The sequence below is a fragment of the Uloborus diversus genome, chromosome 3 (assembly GCF_026930045.1).
Source record: "Uloborus diversus isolate 005 chromosome 3, Udiv.v.3.1, whole genome shotgun sequence".
NCBI lineage: Eukaryota > Metazoa > Arthropoda > Arachnida > Araneae > Uloboridae > Uloborus > Uloborus diversus.
Genome location: NC_072733.1, coordinates 77041829 through 77062412, shown reverse-complemented (window position 1 = coordinate 77062412; position 20584 = coordinate 77041829). Strand labels below are relative to the sequence as shown.

General features: G+C 35.3%; 1 protein-coding gene across 1 annotated transcript in view; it reads left to right on the top strand.

The window, feature by feature from the left end:
- Nucleotides 1-20584, top strand: part of LOC129218404 (transcription initiation factor TFIID subunit 9-like) — an 87153-nt gene that overhangs the window by 28239 nt on the left and 38330 nt on the right. The window contains exons 3-4 of the mRNA XM_054852654.1: nt 1265-1399; nt 4807-4852. Coding sequence (XP_054708629.1) covers nt 1265-1399; nt 4807-4852 — 181 coding nt within the window. The remainder of the gene's footprint in view (nt 1-1264; nt 1400-4806; nt 4853-20584) is intronic.

Below are 20584 nucleotides of genomic sequence, written 5' to 3'. Positions count from 1 at the left end.
AAGCAAATCAGCTGCAAGAGGATCTAGATCATATTACGGAGTGGGCTGATAAATGGGGAATGGCTGTTAATGTTGGGAAATGTCAAGTGCTACATTTAGGGCATGGAAATAAGTGTACAAGTTATCATTTGCAAGGTTCAGTCATTAGTCAGGCAGAAAAAGTTACTGATCTGGGCGTCTTAATAAGTCAGGATTTAAAGTTCAGCCAACAGTGCAGCATAGCTAGTAACAAAGCCAAGAAGATGCTTGGGTTTATCAATAGATCTATTTCAAACAAATCTAAAGAAGTTCTTCTGCCCTTATATAGAAGTTTGATAAGACCTCATTTGGAGTATGCTGTTCAGTTTTGGTCTCCTTATCTTAAGAAAGATATTAATATATTGGAAAGTGTTCAAAGGCGGGCTACAAGGCTAATAAATGGACTTTCTCATTTAGACTATGATTCCAGGCTTAGAAGGCTAAAAATGTACAGTCTTGAGCTAAGAAGAGACCGAAGGGACATGATTCAGTTGTTTAAATTTATTAAAATGAAAGATGTTATGGGGCTGAAGTTTAGCACTGAAAACAGGATAAGGGGTCATTGTTTTAAGCTATTTAAATCTCAGGCTAACATGGATATTAGGAAAAATTATTATTATAGCAGGGTAGTGGAACCTTCGAACAGCTTACCGGAAGAGGTGGTAATGAGCAAGGGAGTAAATAGTTTTAAGAGGGCCATTGATCTTCACTGGGGATTGTAAATTGACTAGGACCAGTCTAGCTGGGCCCAGAGCCTGTTGCTGGTCGTCACTTTTGTATTTGTAAATTAAAATCCAATTATCACTTCTCAAATAAACATTTCCAAGTATTGGACTTGGCTATTTTTAGGCAGGACACCCCTCTTGAGGAATTTCTTGTTATGCTACTGGCAAATTCTCCAAAAAACATTTTTAGTTCTATTAATAAATTTTCCTTTTTGCTTGCCTTGTCTAGTGGTCAGAGAGGTCTGACTGCGGACAGGAAGGTCCGGGTTCTAATCCTGGTTCGGGCGTGGACGTACTTTCTCTCTCCTGTCCTTTCTTTGTGTGAATGTGTTATACTGTGAATGGGTTGCCTACCCTATAAACGGGTCCTTATAGCATGTGTGTACTGTAGAAGTCGAACTTCACAACAAATTACTGTACTGTTGGAAAAGTGAATCAGCGAACCAATTGCCAGCTTAGCTGGTGCACAACAACAATAATAAATTTTCTCTTTTGCTTATATTTTGAATACTTTCATATAGGTCATTGCTGAAGCAGCTGCAGCAAGAAATTCAATGCCTCTTCCATGTGTTAAGAGCAGTGTTGGTCCTAGACTTCCTGCTGACCGTTACGCCTTAACTTCTACAAACTACCGCTTAAAACCTTCTGCAAAGAGAGTAAGTATTTTTTTAAACCCCTCTCTGGTGTTTTATTAAAAATTCAGTATCCAAAAAACTGGAAAATGTTTGCTCAACTTTAAAAAATACGTTATTTTCTCTGCCCATTTTTTCCGCCAAAATGCGCTTTCTCCCCGAACATAGTTGAACCTTGTTAAACTGCGAACCTCAATGAAGAGATGAAAGTTGGCAAAAGTGAAGGGTAGCGGTTTAATAAGTTTTCCTCAATCCTGCATAAATGCATGTTTTCATGAAAATATATTTGAAAGCATGTATTTTACTTTCCCAAATAAACTCTTAAAAAAATAACAATTTGATTTTTCTGTGGTGTGTCAGACAGCTCTTTTGATGCTTTTTTTCCTTCCAGAGTTAGAAAAATGATTAGCAATAAATTGGCGGTTGAGGAATGATTTTTATTCTTAAACTTGTAAATTAGATTTTTTTCGTGAATATTCAAGAGTGCTTTTGGTATCTTTTCAGAACGAAGCTAAATAACATGATGTTATAGGAATCTATTACAAACTGTCTTTTGCTGAAGTCAGCATACAATACATGTTTCCAGTTAAACCCTCAACCAGAACATAAAAGGGGGTAAAGAATGAATGCTTTCATAGCTAAGTAGTGAAATCTCAAAATGAAAGGGTCAAAAAGGGAGGGAGAACTGATTAGACTAAGTTAAAAATTCCTAGAGATGTTAGAATCAAAATGTTCTTTTGGGACTTATTGCAGCATGGAACAGATTTGATAGTGAAAGCGATAAGAAAGCTGGACACTTTTATCTGGTGCACTTGGTGACTAATATATTTGCATTTGTATAGGGGATTAGTGGCAGGTATAAGTGACATATTCCTGATTTCCCTCTGTGACTTATCATGGACATTCACTCTGGTAAATGGCTTATCTACAAATTTGTATTATTTGACATGTTTTTTCAAGATGGTGGTTTAAACAGTAATATTATCATACCCGGTGTGTAGGTTCTGTCAAAAAATCAGTGGAGGTTGGCGGACAGCGGAATGACGTTTCTAGGCAAGAATTTGTATTGCATTCCAATACAGAATATTTTTTTCACCTTCTTTCTTGGCAAACTAAGAGGGTGGCGGTTTGTCGGAAGGCAGTTTAACAAGGTTTAACTATATCTGTAAAACATAAACTTAAAAAAAAACTATTGCATATGCTTGAGTATAATTTTACAAATTCAGTACAAGAATGAGATTAAAAGTTGGAGGGTCTACTTACAGGCGAGATAAAATTTCTGAAAAAAATTCTCTAGCAAAATTTAAAGGAACACTCAAAAACCTGAAGTTTTCCCTATGGCATTCCAACTGAATACTAAATGAACAGAAACTAACACATTTTAAAGCAGTTTTTTATTGTATCGTCATTGATTAAAGCTCATTAAAGCAGAAGTCATACACTATGAAAACAGGGAAGCAACAAATATATGATTCGATAGTTTTTTGAAAGGTTGATCCCATGGAATCTAGAGCTTGTTTGACTAAAACAAAAGACTAAAGTATTTAGAAAGTGAAATTTTGTTGATATCTATTCCATGTAAAAGCAACAATTTAACAATTTCATAATTAGGAAACAAACCTGTGACAAATTGCATTCTCAAAAAGAAACTTTTCATGCAGTTGCATTAGTGTAAAATATCGTACATTACCATGTGTAATCCTATTTCTTTCATTTCACCTTCTTTCTTTTTAAAACATTCATTACCAAAAATTTAATGATAAATCTGAAAATGTAATGTTTGAACATTTCAAATGTCATGTTAGCCGGAATCTTTAAAGCCTAAAGTCTGAAGAACTAAAAGCAGGTTACAACAGCCAACAAGAAATTAGAAGACTTGTGATCCACTAGAGAGAAAGGTACTTACACATTTTTAACAAATTAACAACATCTATACAAAAATTTAACATACTACGTCATTTCAACAGATTGTGTAAATTTATTGGTTTTAATGTCCAAAATAGTTTTGACAGTGAATCCCCTAATTATTTACTTGCTGACACCACTGAAAATTATCATGATCACTGACCATCATTGCAAATCTAGCTGCACAGTTAAGGAAGTCACTGGCACCTCTTTCTCAGAAAAAAAAACCCCCCACTGTTTAAAGGCCACAATCCATGAAAACATGAACTCAAATTAAGCTGCACTTCCAATGAAGTTCTTGTTGGAAACATACACAAAACTGCATTGCTGACACGTAAACAGACAGATCTTGTGTCATTCAGCAAGGTTACCCCCAGAAGAGCCATAGGGTCCACCAGGCATGAGAGAGATAGCACTGATGTGTTGAACATGAGTGTCTAGCAATACCCAGGTCTTAAGCTGCCATCAATGATGCAAGTTTCATGGAGCAAGTCAGCATCCAAGTAACGAAACAAACTTTCACACAAAGTCGTGCTCCATTTTTATGCAGACAGAATCCAGCAATAAGCCCTAACAGACCCTCACTCAAAAAGTTGCAAGATTGAACTGAAGAAAGGAAACACACTTTCCTCTCAGAGGTTTCAAGGACAATAAAATGATTAATTCCCCACCCTCCATGCACCTACTTTTCAAACCAGCAAGCAGTACGGGATCCATTCTTAAAACTTTCCAATCATACTTTGTACATGTCATTTGTAGTAATAGTCAGCATTGTTGTGTGTTGTGTAGGTGCATATTTATAATGGTGATTCTTTGAGATCTACTCAGTGAGCAATTTGCATTCGGTTTGAACTTGGCTGACATATTTCAGTTCCAGATAGAAAAGGTATTTACGTTTTAGTATCAACCAATAGAGCCTCAAGATCTGCATTGAAAACAAAAACTACCGGACAAACTAACAAAACAGAAAAGTATGACGCATGTAAGAGCGTTCATCCAGAAAGCTCTGAAGCATTTAACTCTTAAACATGCAGCTGCCTTTCAATTGTCCAATAGAAATGTGAAAAAAATCCTGCATAGTGATAGACATTATTTAAATTGCTTTTCTTGCAGAATGGAATCATATCAGGAAAGTCTTAAAGAACCACTGTTAGGAATATACTCCTCCACAATTCTTAGATGCACATAGCACTACTTTATTGCAACTGCGACAAATGGCACTTATTTATGCTGCTATCGACCAATATCAAATTTGCTACCGCAACTCACACAACACCCTCTCCAAATACGGCAATTGATAGTCCACACCCTGTATAAAAATCAATGTTATCAAAGTCATTTAAACTATTAATATTGTATGAACTGATATATTTGTCTTGAAGAACATTTTATGTAAAATTCTCCTTATTTAAAGCAATACTTTTCTAGACCTATAAATTATTATTGTTATTATTAGTATTTTTTTGCAATTATTGTGATGCAATTTGTGTGTTGTTTGTAAATTAAATGTTGCTCTTTTTCTGCAGAAAATAGTTCAACCAAGAGTAAATATTGCAGGTGTCTCACACATTGGTAAGTTTATTTGTATCACTTTAAGCTTTGAAAAGAACAACCTTTCAAAAATTATAGTTAGTTTATGTTAAAAAGAAATAGAAAAAGATTTAAACTGTTGACTGCATACCTTATACAATACCACCTAATCCTACCCTCTAATTGAAAATTTAGCCTTTTTTCATGCTATTTTCGATCATCCTTTCGTTTGTTTCATTTGCAGGTTTTTTTTTTTTTGCAAACTTTACACGCATAAATGAAAATTATTTACGCTCTTAAAATGTCTTAAGAGTTGAATCTGAATCACCGATTGAGAGTGATTGCTGACAAAATGAAATGTTTTCGCCACAGCAAAGGGCGTCCACATACCAGGTAAAACGGAAACTAAGGGATTTTGAAGATTTCAATGAAGATGGGAATTTTGGAAATAATCGAGGGGAAATTTCAAGCTGGTTGGAAACACCGATATGCAACCGTTTCTGCATTTTTTTTTACAAAGAATTGAGGAATCACTAAATTCCAATGTCATTGAATCTAACACTCGCTAGAATGGAAATATGGGGGGGGGGGACAGAAAGAGAGAGAGAAAAAGGTTAACGAGAAAAATAACGGCAGCACGAGTTTGCGAAAAAACGCTGCTCTTGCAAAGAGAGTAATCAACCCGCAAATAAACCCACGATGAGATCTTAAAACGTTGATATCTTCAGGCATCGCAGCGTTCCTATATTCCTATATTTTCCAATATTTCTGAAAAAGTTCTTATTTTCCTATAATTCCTATATTTTCAGTTTCCGATTCCGTTTTTTTTTTTTTACTTTTCCCCTCGACTTTTGGCTACCGCCTTTTCCGCGATCCACGTGCAGCCGCCATTTAATCTTTCCTACTGTGCAGGGCTCCCAAATGGTTCGCTTTTCCCGCCAAAGTCCGTGTTTTATGGTAAAGTCCGCTTTAGACTTTTAACATTATGGTCTGATTAGTTCGCTTTTATATTGTTTTTACTTAAATATCAGATTTTAAAAGTTTTTCATTTCGTTAAAAGTTACTGTTCTCCCAAGCACGCCGCCGCAGCGCGTGTTAAACAAAGTTCGTACGCCCATGAAAAACCCTGAAAAGTTCTTGGGGGAAAAAAAGAGGTCACACACACACATTTTCTAGTGTTTGAAAACCTTGAAAAAGTATGAAAAGTTTTTTTATTGCTTGAATTTATTTATTGTTTGGATTGTGCTTGTAATTCTTTTAAAAATATTTCATTAGTGCAATTTTCTGAACATATATATTCGAAATGATTTATCGCGAAAAATTGCTTTCGTGTTTGAGGTTTCAATCCTTTTGCGTCTTGTTAATATTTTGATTCTTTTTACAATCCAAAGTGATATTGACATGTGCTTACCTTAGCTTAGCTTATTTTTCGTTTAATTTCAATAATTAATGAAGGAATTATTTTGGAAACCATGAACTTACTCGGCTCGGACGCGGAAAAATGCTTCTCGCTTTTTGAAATTTCAATCCTTTTGCATCTTGTAAATATGTTGATGTTTTCCACAATTAGAAGTTATTTTAGCATATGCTACTTTAGTTTAGCTTATTTTTCGTTTAATTTTAATAATTAACGAAGGAAATATTTTGGAAACCATAACAATAACATTGAGCTTATTCGGACTTCGCGGAAAATTGCATCTCGCGTTTGAAATTTCAATCCTTTTGCATCTTGTGAACATTTTGATGTTTTTGGCAATTTGAAGTTATTTTGACGTATGTTTCTATAGATTGGCTTATTTTTCGTTTAATTTCAATAGTTAACGAAGGAAATATTCTGGAAACCATAACAATAACATTGAGCTTATTCGGACTTCGCGGGAAAATTGCATCTAGCGTTTGAAATTTCAATCCTTTTGCATCTTGTGAACATTTTGATGTTTTTGGCAATTTGAAGTTATTTTGACGTATGTTTCTATAGATTGGCTTATTTTTCGTTTAATTTCAATAGTTAACGAAGGAAATATTTTGGAAACCATAACAATAACATTGAGCTTATTCGGACTTTGCGGAAAATTGCATCTCGCGTTTGAAATTTCAATCCTTTTGCATCTTGTGAACATTTTGATGTTTTTGACAATTGGAAGTTATTTTGACATATGTTTTTGTAGATTAGCTTATTTTTCGTTTAATTTCAATAGTTAACGAAGGAATTATTTTATAAGCCATGGCAACATTGAACTTACTCGGATTTCGCGGAAAAATGCTTCTCGCGTTGGAAATTTCAATCATTTTGCGTCTTGTAAATATTTTGATGTTTTCCACAATTGGAAGTTATTTTGACATATGCTACCTTAGTTTAGCTTATTTTTTGTTTAATTTCAATAATTAACGAAGGAAATATTTTGAAAATCATAACAACATTGAGCTTATTCGGAATTCGCGGAAAATAGTTTCAATCCTTTTGCACCTTGTAAACATTTTGATGTTTTTGACAATTGGAAGTTATTTTGACATATGCTACTATAGATTAGCTTATTTTTCGTTTAATTTCAATAGTTAACGAAGGAATTATTTTATAAGCCATGGCAACATTGAACTTACGGATTTCGCGGAAAAATGCTTCTCGCGTTGGAAATTTCAATCATTTTGCGTCTTGTAAATATTTTGATGTTTTCCACAATTGGAAGTTATTTTGACATATGCTACCTTAGTTTAGCTTATTTTTTGTTTAATTTCAATAATTAACGAAGGAAATATTTTGAAAATCATAACAACATTGAGCTTATTCGGAATTCGCGGAAAATAGTTTCAATCCTTTTGCACCTTGTAAACATTTTGATGTTTTTGACAATTGGAAGTTATTTTGACATATGCTACTATAGATTAGCTTATTTTTCGTTTAATTTCAATAATTAACGAAGGAATTATTTTGGAAGCCATGGCAACATTAAACTCAATCGGATTTCGCGGAAAAATGCTTCTCGCATTGGAAATTTCAATCCTTTTGCATCTTGTAAATATTTTGATGTTTTCCACAATTGGAAGTTATTTTGACATATGCTACCTTAGTTTAGCTTATTTTTCGTTTAATTTCAATAATTAACGAAGGAAATATTTTGAAAACAATAACAACATTGAGCTTATTCAGACTTCGCGGAAAATAATTTCAATCCTTTTGCATCTTGTAAACATTTTGATGTTTTTGACAATTGGAAGTTATTTTGACATATACTATTTTAGATTAGCTTATTTTTCATTTAATTTCAATAATTAACGTAGGAATTATTTTGGAAACAATGGTAACATTGAACTTACTCGGACTTCGCGGAAAATTGCATCTCGCGTTTGAAATTTCAATCCTTTTGCATCTTGTGAACATTTTGATGTTTTTGGCAATTTGAAGTTATTTTGACGTATGTTTCTATAGATTGGCTTATTTTTCGTTTAATTTCAATAGTTAACGAAGGAAATATTTTGGAAACCATAACAATAACATTGAGCTTATTCGGACTTCGCGGAAAATTGCATCTAGCGTTTGAAATTTCAATCCTTTTGCATCTTGTGAACATTTTGATGTTTTTGGCAATTTGAAGTTATTTTGACATATGTTTTTGTAGATTAGCTTATTTTTCGTTTAATTTCAATAGTTAACGAAGGAATTATTTTATAAGCCATGGCAACATTGAACTTACTCGGATTTCGTGGAAAAATGCTTCTCGCGTTGGAAATTTCAATCCTTTTGCGTCTTGTAAATATTTTGATGTTTTCCACAATTGGAAGTTATTTTGACATATGCTGCCTTAGTTTAGCTTATTTTTTGTTTAATTTCAATAATTAACGAAGGAAATATTTTGAAAACCATAACAACATTGAGCTTATTCGGAATTCGCAGAAAATAGTTTCAATCCTTTTGCACCTTGTAAACATTTTGATGTTTTCCACAATTGGAAGTTATTTTGACATATGCTACCTTAGTTTAGCTTATTTTTCGTTTAATTTCAATAATTAACGAAGGAAATATTTTGAAAACAATAACAATATTGAGCTTATTCAGACTTCACGGAAAATAATTTTAATCCTTTTGCATCTTGTAAACATTTAGATGTTTTTGACAATTGGAAGTTATTTTGACATATACTACTTTAGATTAGCTTATTTTTCATTTAATTTCAATAACTAACGTAGGAATTATTTTGGAAACAATGGTGACATTGAACTTACTCGGACTTCGCGGAAAATTGCTTTTAATGTTTGAAATTTCAATCTTTTTGAATCATGTAAATATTAAAATATTTTGCCCAATCGAATGTTATTTTCCCATATTCCAACTTAGATTAGCATGTTTTAGGTTTAATTTAGTAGAAAATAAATAAATTTATTTTATGGGAAGCATGCCAACATTGAACTTGGTTCGTGAAAATTTGCTTCTCTGAGATTTCAATCGTTTTGCATCTTATAAATATTTATATATTTATGGCAATTAGAAGTTATTTTGACATGCTATGCCAGATTAACTCGATTAAATTTTTACTTAAATAACTAAAAAATTAATATTTTTTGTGTTGTTTAATTCAAGCTTATTTAGTTTTCCAAACTTAATTTTGATTATCATTAGCTTATTTTCGGTTATTACTGTTTTTTTTTTTTTTGTGTGTGTGGGAGGGGGAGGGGTATTGAATTTATAAACAATTGAGCACATAACATTTTAAAGTAGCATCTGTATATGAAACAAAGTTGAATTATGTAATTATTTGAAGTTGAATTTGTACATCATTTCATTGTCATGATGCCTGCTGCTGTTGTTGTCGTGTGCCAGGTAGGCTGGCAATTTGGGGTGCACTGCTTCACTTTTCCAACTGTAGAGTAATTTGGTGTGAAGCCCGACTTCTACAGTACACACATGCCATAAGGACCCGTTTATAGGGGACAAGGACAGGAGAGAGAAAGTACGTCCATGCCCGAGCCGGGATTCAAACCTGGACCTTCCTGTCACAGTCGGACTTCTCTGACCACTAGACAAGGCAGGCGGCATGATGCCTGCTAAAGGGGGGAATTTGTTTCCCCCCCCCCCCATAAAAGTTCAAAGCACACATGACCCTGCAATCATGGATTAGTTTTTTTAATGTAAGCTTTATGATTCTTGAAAATATACTTTGAATATGAAAATTGCAAAACTATGCCTCATGTGATCTGCTTCTCTTAGTGATTGAGAATTTCAGACATTTTTAGGGAAACTTTCAATACAGTAGATCTGTTTGGTGTGTGATAGATTCATATCGGTGGAGAAGAGATATAATGCTATTAAGAAGCATTACAATACAGAAAAACACAAAAATAATTTTAAACTATAGAAAGATGAAGCACAGCTTCATCTATCCTTCAGTGAGACTACCAGCATCCTTGGTTCAATTCAAAATGTATCATTGCGCCCATTTAGTTCTATGGAGGCTGCCTTAAGTGCTGCGCTAAGTGCCTCCCCCCCCCCTCTCCCATCCAAATGTTTGTGTAAATAATATTATTCAATGGATAAAAAGATCAGTTGTGCAGAAGGTGATAAAGGAATTGTATCATTAAAAATCAGTATTATGGTTAATTAACAAATTATTTTCAGGGATTTAGCAGCAGGCAGCTAATTTGCCTTTTGATGCTTCCTTGGGTTTAAATGAATGGTCCTCTCAAGATCCTCTTTTTAATCCTAACTGGTCCTCTTTAGTCCTCTTTTTGATTGAAATTGGTCCTCTTTTACCCTTTTCTAAAACTAAAATGTGTTGGGAGCCCTACATTAGTTTCTAGAAAAGTGAAATTTTATCTGCACAATTGCATTCGAACCTCATTGATTTGGAGGCTTTGGTATGAACTTAAAGAAACAATTTTGATTACTAAAATGCAGTTTCCTAACGACTTCTCATTTATTTATTTTGAAGTAATTTAAAAACCTATTTTAACTTAAATTTTCCAAAATGCATGTTTTTGTAAACAAGTGCAAGGTTCTATTTATTAATTTTTTTTATGAAAGTCGTAAAAACTAACCCCCCCCTCCCTTTTTGTACTTTAAAACTTTGGGACAGTGGTGGCCACCAAGTTTTTTAAGTCTGGATTATTTTGCTTTAATGACCAAATATTTCTAAATCAAATATATATTTTACTGGGTGTCCTTGAAAGTCATGGGAAATCGTGGATTTCAACTATGATCGAATTTGGTACTGAAAAGTCAGGATTTTCAGGGGGGGGGGGGGGAAATGGTCAAAAAGTATCATATCAGAGATTTTTCTGAAAAAAAAAAAACAGACAGTATACATTTAAATTTTTACCTGAACACTTTTTTCTAGAAAATAAATGCTTTTACTGCATTGTCAAGTGATAACATAATTAGAACAGAACTTTTATTCACGAATTTCATTCTAGAGCACAGCTTGCCCATCGCAGTATCGGATCATGCAAAATCTTTCATTAAAAATTAGATTAGTGACACAACTATTTTAAGAAAAATTTGTGTTCATCTACAAAAAGTTTCGTCTATTTTTTTTTTTATTTTTAAAGAAGTATGCCTTAATATGTTATTTAGTACAAATTACAGTTTTATGCTCTTATACTGTTTGTAAAATTGATTTTGTGTGTATTTTTAGACTTATTTATGCGTATGTATTGCACTTATGTCAGGTAGTGTAATTACATGTTTTTAATCGAATAGTAGTATTGCATTTTGAAAAAAAAATGTCATACTGGCGAGCTTTGTTATCGAAATTCCTGTATATCCTTTTTTTTTCAAAATATTCCTATATTATTTCGAAAAATTCCTATATTGTTTGCAGAAAATTCCTATATTTTCCATCGAATTCCTATATTTTTTTCTGAAAATTCCTATATTTTCCTATATTTTTGTTGGCAAATGTCACTTCTATCCCTGTATCTTGGACAATCTAAGAGGGGGGGGGGGTTACTCAAATGTTCCAGTATAAAATATCGAAAAACTAAATTGAAAGCCATTTTTGAAGCTAGGAGTGGTTCGATATTTCTCCTCTGCAAACTCTTAAAAATTTAAATATCAAAACGTTTTAGGCTGTCTTTAATGATGCAAAAGTGGGGAGGGGGAGGTTTAAAAAAAATCAGAAACTGGAATCTTAAAAACAGTAATTTAAGCAATCTTTGGTGAATGTATGAGGGATGGTTTTGGTGTTTTTAACATGAAAATGTTTTGTAGCTGAAATATTAAAAACTATTTGAGGGTATAATTAAATGACTTGAGTGAAATGGCATTTGGGACTCTCTCCCGAAAAGTGTTTGTAATTGAAGTCTTAAAACTTTTAGGCTGTCTTTGGCAAGGTCTAGAGGAAGGCAGGGGGCTCTCTTTAGGTGAAATTCCGAAACTGGAGTCTTAAAAGCGCAACTTGAGACCGTCTTGGGGTTCGAGGTTTCCCTTTCCCAAAAAATATTCAAAGCTGAAGTATTCAGAACTCAGCTTTAGGTAATCTTTAAAAGACTTAAGAAGACTGAATTCAAAGGCTTTCTCTCAATAAGTTTTAGAATTTAAATTCTTAAATCTTCGGCGTTGAAAAAGCGAAACCGCAAATTTAAGTCTAAGGGGAAGGAGTTTGGAGGGGTGGTCTCTCTCCCCCGAAAATTTCTCCTTGCTGAAGTATTGAAATGCTATTTTGGCTATTTTTGAGTGAGTTAAGAGTTAGGGAATTCAGGGGTCTTTCTCGAAACATTTTCGAAATTGAAGTCGTAAAACTTTGGGTTGTCTTTGGCGATGTGGGGAGGGGAGTTGCTGTCTCAATTGAAAAATAAATCTTAAACAAAAACTTACACTGCGTTTAGTAAACACAAGAGAGGGGGGGGGGGGTCTTCCGCACTCCAGCCTGAAATATTTTCGTTTCTGAAATTTTAAGAGCTTTGTTTTGGGCTATCTTTGGATGACTTAAGGGGGAAGGGTGTAGGAAGGTTCTTTCAAAAAGTTTCCAAAATTAAAGTATTAAAACTTTTAGGTTGTCATAAGTCATGTTATAGGTAAGAGGGGTACTATTCCTACAAAACAATTTAGACTGAAGCCTTAAAAATTGAAATTTAGGATATTTGTGGTGAACTCAGAGGAAAGGTTTTGGGAGTTCTCTTCCGAAAATATTTTGATACTGAAATTTTAAAGCGCCACTTTAGGTTATATTGCCACAAAGCCAATTCTTCTCCCAGCCATTGTGGCGTGATCGGTTAGGCTTCGGACTACCACCTCGACGACCTCGGTTCGAAACCGACCGCGGGTCGGTGATTTGAAAAGAGAAATAATCGTACGTTCTTGTAATTACCTTTATTTGTTTTATTTCCTGTTCTAGTAATTTCTAGAATATTGCAAAACATGTAAATTTAAAATATGCAAATCTTGCATTCTGGAATCTTCGATCACTGTATATAAGTGACTTGTTTCTCGGTCTGAGGTAGTTCTGAGCTGAGTGTAGCTGTGGTGCTCTGTTAATAAACTATGTCTCTTGCTTTACCTCGAGTGTTCACTTGGTCTCCTTACATTATCTACATGACATTTCTGGTGGAAGCGCGGGGTAATCCTTCTGGCATCCTGGAATCGACTGTACTCCGAGTCAGTAATCGCTTATGAGAAATTCCGCCTGAGTACGGACTATTCACACCGCCTGGCCGAGTAAAGAAAACCAAGGACATGTCCACGGATACTAATACCTCTGAGATCAAGTCAGTGCTAGCCACTCCACTTGTGCAGCAGTTCAGAAATCCTTCCGTCTTTCGCGGGGAACCTGGGCAAGACCCAAACAAGTGGCTTAAGGAGTATGAAAGGGTTGCACATCATAATAAATGGGATGACCTGTTCTGCCTGTCGAACGTTTACTTCTTCATGGACAGTACGACTCGGCAATGGTTCGAGAATAATGAAGACCAACTGACTTCCTGGGAGCTGTTTAAGGCCGAATTAGGGAAAATCTTCAGCGACAGTAAACATGCAAAGCAAAAAGCTGAAGAAGAACTGACGAGAAGAGCCCAAAGGCCTGGAGAAAGCATGACATCTTATATCCAAAGTGTTCTGGTACTTTGCCAAGAAATAAACCCAGACATGTCAGAAGACGACAAGGTTTCTCACTTAATGAAGGGGGTAGCAGAAGACATCTATCAGGCACTGCTAACCAAAGAACTGAAAACCACCGGGAACTTTATTAAGTGGTGTCAGTACATCGAGGACATGAAACAAAAACAGGTTGCTCGAGTGAAATTCAATCGCCTGCCGAACGTCGTCCCGATTGCTTCAATGGACGAAGAGACGGACTTAGCTGCACTTATTCGCCAGATAGTGCGAGAAGAGGTCCAACGCCTGCTCGCACCAAGTACAGAAGTTGCTCCGCAGCTGCAATCAATCGAGGTAATAGTCAGAGGGGAGGTGCAGGACGCCCTTGCACCTATCCCAACTTCATGTGACCCGTGGACGGTGGTGCAGAAACCACCACAACAACCGCAACTGCCCATCAGAAGACGACCAATACCCGTTGCCAAGCTTCGGCCCAGGAAGACTGACATGTGGAGAACTACCGACAACAGACCCGTTTGCTTCCACTGTGGTCGCCCCGGACATGTTGTTTGTTACTGCCGCGAGCGACGAGCTGTTTTCGATGCTTACCGGACCAGCCGAGGAAACGCCATGGACAGCCGAGCCGAGATTAGGGATCTCACCGAGCCCCACTAGAGGACGATCACCGACAACCCGCTTGTTGGCATGAGCCTGTATTTTATTATATTCTTGGAGCAATTTCGTAAAAAGATAATATGTATTTTAATTGTTTAAAACTCGCCAGCAAATTCAAACCTATCTGAAAAAAATAGATTCCCGGTTTTAAAAGACGTAATTTATCCGGCGGGCGTATGTATGAAATCCCCAAGTGACTAAACACCCAACAAGTCGATCACGTGTTTCGCCTATCGGCGGACGTGACGTCAGGCCTCAGGAGTTGAGGATCTTTCTGTTGGTAGCAGTCAAGAATGTAAATTTAAGAAATAACAACAGTTAGAGGATTAACTGTGAGTTGCTTTCAGATGCAACAGATGTAAATTTTGATGATGTCACGTCATTGCGTCGGGGTAACAGAAGGTTTAAATAGAAAGTCAATCAATCAGTCGATCTCTTATGATTTGCTTCCGTTCTGCAGACGGTGTGTTTTGATTTGAGCATGTGTGCTCGAATAGATTGATTTATCCACGCAGAGGACGTGGAGGTTTTCAGATATGTAGTAACAAGATTCAGTAGCCTGCTAAAAGTGCAGGATGTTCTAAAACAGTGCCCTACATGTAACAAATTAGTTTTTTTAAGAAATATGAATTTGAAGAGTTGATGTTTTTTTAAGTATTAGGCCTAACAGGGCCGGAAGGTTCGTCTGGCATATACTCGATTACGGAGCCGGTCAGACTGGATTGAATCCACTATATGGTGAGGTAGCCTCTGCTAGTGGAAGGTTCCTGTTTTGCTTGAAGCTGAGCAAATAATTTCCTGTGCTGCTGTTTCTGTGGCATGGGTGTGCCTGGAATTGATTGACCATGGATTCTGGTCTGCTCTCCCCGAGTGGACGTTTTCAACTCGGCTGAACATCCGACAGATGGATGTTGCTTTCGTTGTTAAATGTGCCAAGTTTAAAAGTATGGACCTCCAGTGGTATGATTATTTAAAATAGTTTTTCTGGACAGCTACCATCGTTGTGGCATGGCATAGGGTAAATGTTTAAAAATATTAGGAATGTTTTAGAACTGTTGACAATTTTTAAGTAATTGAATCTTGTGATATTTCTCTGTGATATTTGTTTGTTGGGGGGGGGGGGGGGTTATTATATTTGAATTGTTAATAGGGGATATGCTTTTTATAAATGTTTGATTGTTTTTGCCTATTTACATTTTACACATGTTTTTGAATAAAATGTTATTTAAATTGAAATTCAGTTTCCATTGCTTCATTTCTCCCGAACTTACCATTCCACATCCGTTGGTCTTCCTTTAAAAGGCCAACAAGTGGTAGCAGAGCGTGGTTTGGTCTGTTTGGGAGAATTGATGAAGTTAAAAAAAAAAAAAATGAAATCGTGTAAAATTTTAAGAATAGGAAAATTGCTACTGGATCAATTGAAATTTAATTGCTTTTAATGGAAGTTTTAAATTGTTACCATTAAAGTTGTGGCTCCTAATATGAGACTTGGAGTAAATTTAAAACAAATTGATCCCCCAAATGTTTTTGACCAAGGTAGCTGCATTTAAGTAAAAATCATGTGTTTTCTTGAATATGAATTGATTCGCCGCCAGATTAATGGGAATTTTAAATAATTGTATGAAAATGTCTTTGAGTAATTTAGAATTTTAATTAATTAGATTTTGGCCGAGTGATTTTTAATAGCATATTATTGGGCTATTTTTCGACAATGTGAAAATAAAATAAGTGTCTCAAAACATGAAATGCTCCCATTGGGGGATTGTTTTGAAGACAGGTGGAAGACGTAGAAATAAATAGAATGTTTGGCATGAAGCCTGTTTTTCAATGAATACAAAAGGTTTGGCTATTTTGCACTTGAGGTCTTCCTATTAGAAACTAAAAGATGTTTCTGGAAAATAAAATCTAATTAATGAATGGAAACTAAAATTTGTTTCTGTGGTCAAAATTAAGAATTATAGTATTTCCAAAAGTATAAGTTAGGGGAAACTTTAATTTGAAACTAAGTGTTTCTGTGGGTCCGGATTTGGGTTTTGTTTCTGTGTGAGACTTAAATTGTTACGAAACCCTAAATCATGAAAAGTTGAAAAAAATTGTTTCATGAATTTTAAAATCAATATAAGAATTTTTCCAATTGATGCTTTGCCATGTGTTTTAATAGCATATAAGGTTCAGCTATTGTTTCGGCTGTTACTATAATTATCCTAAGAATTAAATTGTATGAGGGGCTGTGGATTTTATTAGCATATAAGAGTTTTAGCTATTTTTCCCGGTCGTAAAACATTTGTATAAGAAATTTGAAGTTTATGCCGTATTTTTAAATAGCATATAATTTTTCGGCAGTAAAAATGAATATAAGAATTTTCAATTAATTAGATTTGTGTCATGTATTATTATATCATATAAGTGTTTCGCTATTTTGTGGCCTTAAGTTCATAATAGCATATTATGTTTGGCTATTTATCGGTAGTAAATATAAGTGAAGGTTTTTCATCAATTGGTGTTATGCCGTGAATTTTTAATAGCATATAATGTTTGGCTATTTGTCGGCTGTAAATACAAATACAAGAATTTTTGATCAATTGGATTTGGGCCATGTGTTTGAAATAGCATAATAGTCTTGGCTATTCTTTCGGCTTTAAAAATTAATATAAGAAATTTGAATTGGATGAATTTATGCCGTAATTTTGGGAATGACTTTGTTTGGATTAAGTTCATGGCAGGCAGCTTTTGTTTGAGAATGTATTTTTGGCTGACTTGCAGTTTTTGGTCTTCCCAAATAAAATTTGAATTTTTTGAAATCTAATCATTAAATTAGAAACTAAGAATTTTTAAATTAATTAGATTTTTGCCATGTATTATAATAGCATATTAGTTTTAGCCATTTTTGGCTGTAAATATAACATTGTTTCTCAAAACATGAAAAGCTCCCATAGGAGAATGTTTTGGAGACGGGGGGAATGACTTTGGATTTATTTCCTGGCAGAAAGCCTTTGTATAAGAATTTTAAGTTTTTGGGCTGTCTTGCAATATTAGGTCTTCCTCAAATTGAAACTGTGTTGTTTCAGAAATCTAATTAATGAAGAGGAACTGAGACTGTTCCTGCAAATGTGAAAAATAAAAATTTTCTAAATTTAAGAATTATGAATGAAATTCAAAGTATGGAAAATTTTGAAACTATGTTTCATGTGTAAACTAAAATTGTTTAGGAAACCAGTATAATGAAAATAAGAGAAACTAAAATTATTTCTGAAAGTTCAAATTTGGAAACTATGTTTTTGAAAAGTCTAAAGTTGGAGAAATGAAAAACTAAAAGTTTGTTCTTTGAAAAATTTAAAGGTTGGAAACTAGAAGTTTCTCTTGAAAACATGAAAAAAAAATGTTTGAAAAAAAAAAAGGTTTCTGATAGTATAAAATGTTATCTGGTTTTCACGAAAATCTAAGATGGGGGGAATACTGAAATGAAATTGAGAGGGTAACCGTATTGGAATTTTAACCGGCCTCTGTAAAAATATAAAAGTAAAATTTTTAGAATGTGTTCTGTGAACCCCATATGTGAAAACATGTATTTTAAAATGTAGAAACTCGTTCAATGTTTTCATGAAATTTTTCAAATGTGTTTATACAAATAGGTTGAATTGTGTTTAAGTGCTTTTACGAATTGTCTCCAAGAGGGGGGAACTTGTTGGCATAAGCCTATATTTTATTATGTTCTTGGAGCAATTTCGTAAAAAGATAATATGTATTTTAATTGTTTAAAACTCGCCAGCAAATTCAAACCTATCCGAGAAAAATAGATTCCCGGTTTTAAAAGACGTAATTTATCCGGCGGGCGTATGTATGAAATCCCCAAGTGACTAAACACCCAACAAGTCGATCACGTGTTTCGCCCATCTGCGGACGTGACGTCAGGCCTCAGGAGTTGAGGATCTTTCTGTTGGTAGCAGTCAAGAATGTAAATTTAAGAAATAACAACAGTTAAAGGATTAACTGAGTTGCTTTCAGATGCAACAGATGTAAATTTTGATGACGTCACGTCATTGTGTCGGGGGTAACAGAGAAGGTTTAAATAGAAAGTCAATCAATCAATCGATCTCTTATGATTTGCTTCCGTTCTGCAGACGGTGTGTCTTGATTTGAGCATGTGTGCTCGAATAGATTGATTTATCCACGCAGAGGACGTGGAGGTTTTCAGATATGTAGTAACAAGATTCAGTAGCCTGCTAAAAGTGCAGGATGTTCTAAAACAGTAGCCCTACATGTAACGAATTAGTTTTTTTAAGAAATATGAATTTGAAGAGTTGATGTTTTTTTAAGTATTAGGCCTAACAGGGCCGGAAGGTTCGTCTGGCATATACTCGATTACGGAGCCGGTCGAACTGGATTGAATCCACTATATGGTGAGGTAGCCTCTGCTAGTGGAAGGTTCCTGTTTTGCTTGAAGCTGAGCAAATAATTTCCTGTGCTGCTGTTTCTGTGGCATGGGTGTGCCTGGAATTGATTGACCATGGATTCTGGTCTGCTCTCCACGAGTGGACGTTTTCAACTCGGCTGAACATCCGACAGATGGATGTTGCCTTCGTTGTTAAATGTGCCAAGTTTAAAAGTATGGACCTCCAGTGGTATGATTATTTAAAATAGTTTTTCTGGACAGCTACCATCGTTGTGGCATGGCATAGGGTAAATGTTTAAAAATATTAGGAATGTTTTAGAACTGTTGACAATTTTTAAGTAATTGAATCTTGTGATATTTCTCTGTGATATTTGTTTGTTGGGGGGGGTTTTATTATATTTGAATTGTTAATAGGGGATATGCTTTTTATAAATGTTTGATTGTTTTTGCCTATTTACATTTTACACATGTTTTTGAATAAAATGTTATTTAAATTGAAATTCAGTTTCCATTGCTTCATTTCTCCCGAACTTACCATTCCACATCCGCTGGTCTTCCTTTAAAAGGCCAACACCGCTACAGAGCTCCAGTGGCGTAGCCAGGGGGGGCCCACCGGGCCCGGGCACTCCCCCCCCCCCCCCCCCGAAATTTTCGTTATCGACATAGTAATATTTCATGTAAAAATGATTTTTTTAACCAACTTTTTCGTGGTGAAAAAGATGGTTTAAAAAAAATTCTTTGTATGACAGCAGTGGTGTAGACGCGGGGGGGGGGGAGGATGCAAAAAAAAAAAAAAGAAAACGAATACCAGACACGAACAAAGTACATTATGTTTCTGTAAGTCAAGGAGAGAGGAGGCAATTATCCCCACCTAAAGTCCTCCCTCCCGACAAAATTTAAAGTGTTACGCCTTTGATATCAGCGCTTCAAGTCGCCTGAGCTATCCGTACTGGATCTTGTCGGATGACTCGTTGACCCCCCCCTGTCTAATGATGGGGATTCTTAATCGGTCTAGCCTGGCGTACTGCGTACTACCAGTCCAGTGTAGAAGGGCCCTAAAGCGGATTCTTCAGTCTTCTATTGTAAACAACGGGGCCCTTTATGCAATGTATGCTCCAGGAATGACGGCGTCTAGATTGATAATAGCCCAGTTTTACTGCCCAGTTATCTGTCAGATAGATTGTCTGCGCCACCCGCACTCTGTCCTCGAGCTGGACAATACAAAACAGATTGTACTAATCACCAGACCACAATACTGACCCTGCCCCTACCACGGAAGTGCTTTCGGCTCTTATGAAAGCGCAAATTACCCAAATCGACAACAACTTGTCACAGAAATCCATTGACACTTTCCCTTGAAGATTGATGTCTAATAAAATTTCCAAATTGTTCCTTCTTGGCTCGGTCTTTTTGTCCTGAAGCATCTACAAAAAGTATCCAGTGGAGAGGGATCGTTTTTCAGAAAACATTAGTTTAATCACTTTACAATAACGGAAGGCAGAAATTTATCTGGATGCAGTGGGTTAAGAATCAGTCCGTTTTCGGTTCTCTACTCAAACACAAGTTTTATTTTTGATTCCACTGTACGTCCAAGTTCTCTTTCAGTTCAGAAGGACAAAGTGTGCACAAAGAGAAATTTTTGATGGATTCTACAAATAAATGAGGTAAATTATCCTGCAATATT